General features: G+C 39.3%; 1 protein-coding gene across 1 annotated transcript; it reads right to left on the bottom strand.

Annotated features, from left to right (window-relative positions):
- Positions 1 to 1,265: 1,265 nt before the first annotated feature.
- On the bottom strand, positions 1,266 to 1,661 carry LOC138889542 (uncharacterized). Its single transcript, XM_070172864.1, has 2 exons — positions 1,487 to 1,661; positions 1,266 to 1,393 (listed from the first exon to the last, which is right to left on the bottom strand). Exons 1-2 carry the CDS (start codon positions 1,659 to 1,661, stop codon positions 1,266 to 1,268), a joined length of 303 nt encoding a protein of 100 aa, XP_070028965.1.
- Between the last annotated feature and the right edge of the window lie 322 nt (positions 1,662 to 1,983).

Here is a 1,983-nt window from a genome sequence, read left to right as displayed (position 1 = left end):
TTGCGCGGTCTCGCAAAAACGTGAATATATCTGTACTCCGATGTCGTATCAATAAACGGTTTAATAAGTTAGAAACTAGACTCGTATATCTTCAATTTGGTAGGTAGATCACCACTTAATTCCAAGTATACTTTGAGAAAATCTCAGTTACATTTGACCTAATTTTCAGCACATTTATGAATGTAACTTGTGATGACCTTTGCCAACTTTTGTTCCACAACTTGCTTGCCTTCAAAACGTAGCAAATGACTCTCATAAAACTAAAATAACTCATAGAATAACCTTCTTATCATGTTAATAACCCTAGCCTCACCGCAAAGTACATGTTATAATATTCCAAACTTGTCGACTTTCGACGAAACTTATTTTCTTCAATTAGTTTAGCTTCTAACCTTTCCAACCCTCTTAGTACTCATTATTCATGATCTTAAATATTTGTAACCTCCAAGGTAACATGATTAACTTACTTTATTTGCTTCCAAATATAATCTTATTTCTGAGCTTACATCAATTGACTTACGACGTACTCTCACCTATGAAAAAATGGGGTTTAAAACTTCAATCAAATTCCCAAGTTATTAAATTGGTCTTCATCACAAAATTATCTCTAATACCTCTAAAGTTGCATTAGAGCCACATAATAAAAATTGATCTTCATTATGCAAGTTTGTACCTCATCTAGGTAATAGTAGTAAGATACAAGGACAACAACAACAACAACAACGACCCAATATAATCCCATAAGTGGGGTCTGCGGAGGGTAGTATATACACAGACCTTACCTCTACCTCGAGGGGGTATAGAGGCTATTTCCTATAGACACTCAGCTCAAGAAGATGAAAAGAGACAATATATCAATACCATCAACAAAAACCATAGAAATAATAACAACACAAGAAAAAGTAAATAGATGAAAAGCAAAATAATAACTAGTAAATAAGGCCCGACATTATGAAAACGTAAGAGTTGTGTGAACACAATATTAACTACTAGCAGTCAAGACAAAAATCCTATCAGCCTAGCCTACACTAGTACGAATTAGAAATATGCTCAACTACCTCCTAACCTAAAACCTTAATGCTCGACCTCCACAACTTCCTATCGAGGGCCATATCCTCGGAGATATGAATCCTAGCCATATCCCGCATGATCGCCTCTCCCCAATACTTCTTAGTCTGCCTTCTACCTCTCCTCATACCCACCAATGCCAACCGTTCATTCCTCCTTATCGGGGCATCTGCGCTTCTCCTCTGTACGTGCCCAAACTATCTGAGCCTCGCTTTCTGCATCTTCTCATCCATGGGAGCCACGCCTACATTCTCCCGAATATCTTCATTCCTAATCTTATCCATCCTAGTGTGTCCATGCATCCACCTCAACATCCTCATTTCTTCTACATTCATCTTCTAGATATGTTAGTTTTTAACTGGTCAACACTCAGCCCTATACAACATGACCGGTCTAATCACCACTCTATAAAACTTACCTTTGAGTAGTGGTGACACTTTCTTGTCACATAGGACTATAGATGCTAACCTCCATTTCATCCACCCCATCCCTATACGGTGTGTGGCATCCTCCTCGATATCTCCATCCTCCTTAACCGACCCAAGGTACTTGAAACCGCTTCTCTTAGGAATAACCTGTGATCCAAGCCTCATGTCCATGCCCGATTCCCTTGGCTCGACACTGAGATTACACTCAAGATATTTCGTTTTCGTCCTGTTCAACTCGAAACCCTTAGACTCAAGCTCCAAAACTCCAGACTCTCGTTAACATCATTCCAGGTCTCGTCAATAAGAATAATGTTATCAGCAAATAACATACACCATGACACCTCCCCTTGAATATGGTATGTTAGTGCGTCCATCACCAAGGCAAGTAATAATGGGCTGAGCGCAGATCCTTGGTGTAACCCATAATGACCAAAAATGCTTAGAGTAGCTCCCACTCTCCTAACCTGAGTCTTAGTTCCATCATACA

Source organism: Nicotiana sylvestris, chromosome 4, assembly GCF_000393655.2.
Source record: "Nicotiana sylvestris chromosome 4, ASM39365v2, whole genome shotgun sequence".
In the NCBI taxonomy this organism is placed as follows: domain Eukaryota; kingdom Viridiplantae; phylum Streptophyta; class Magnoliopsida; order Solanales; family Solanaceae; genus Nicotiana; species Nicotiana sylvestris.
This window is presented reverse-complemented; position numbering and strand designations above follow the sequence as displayed.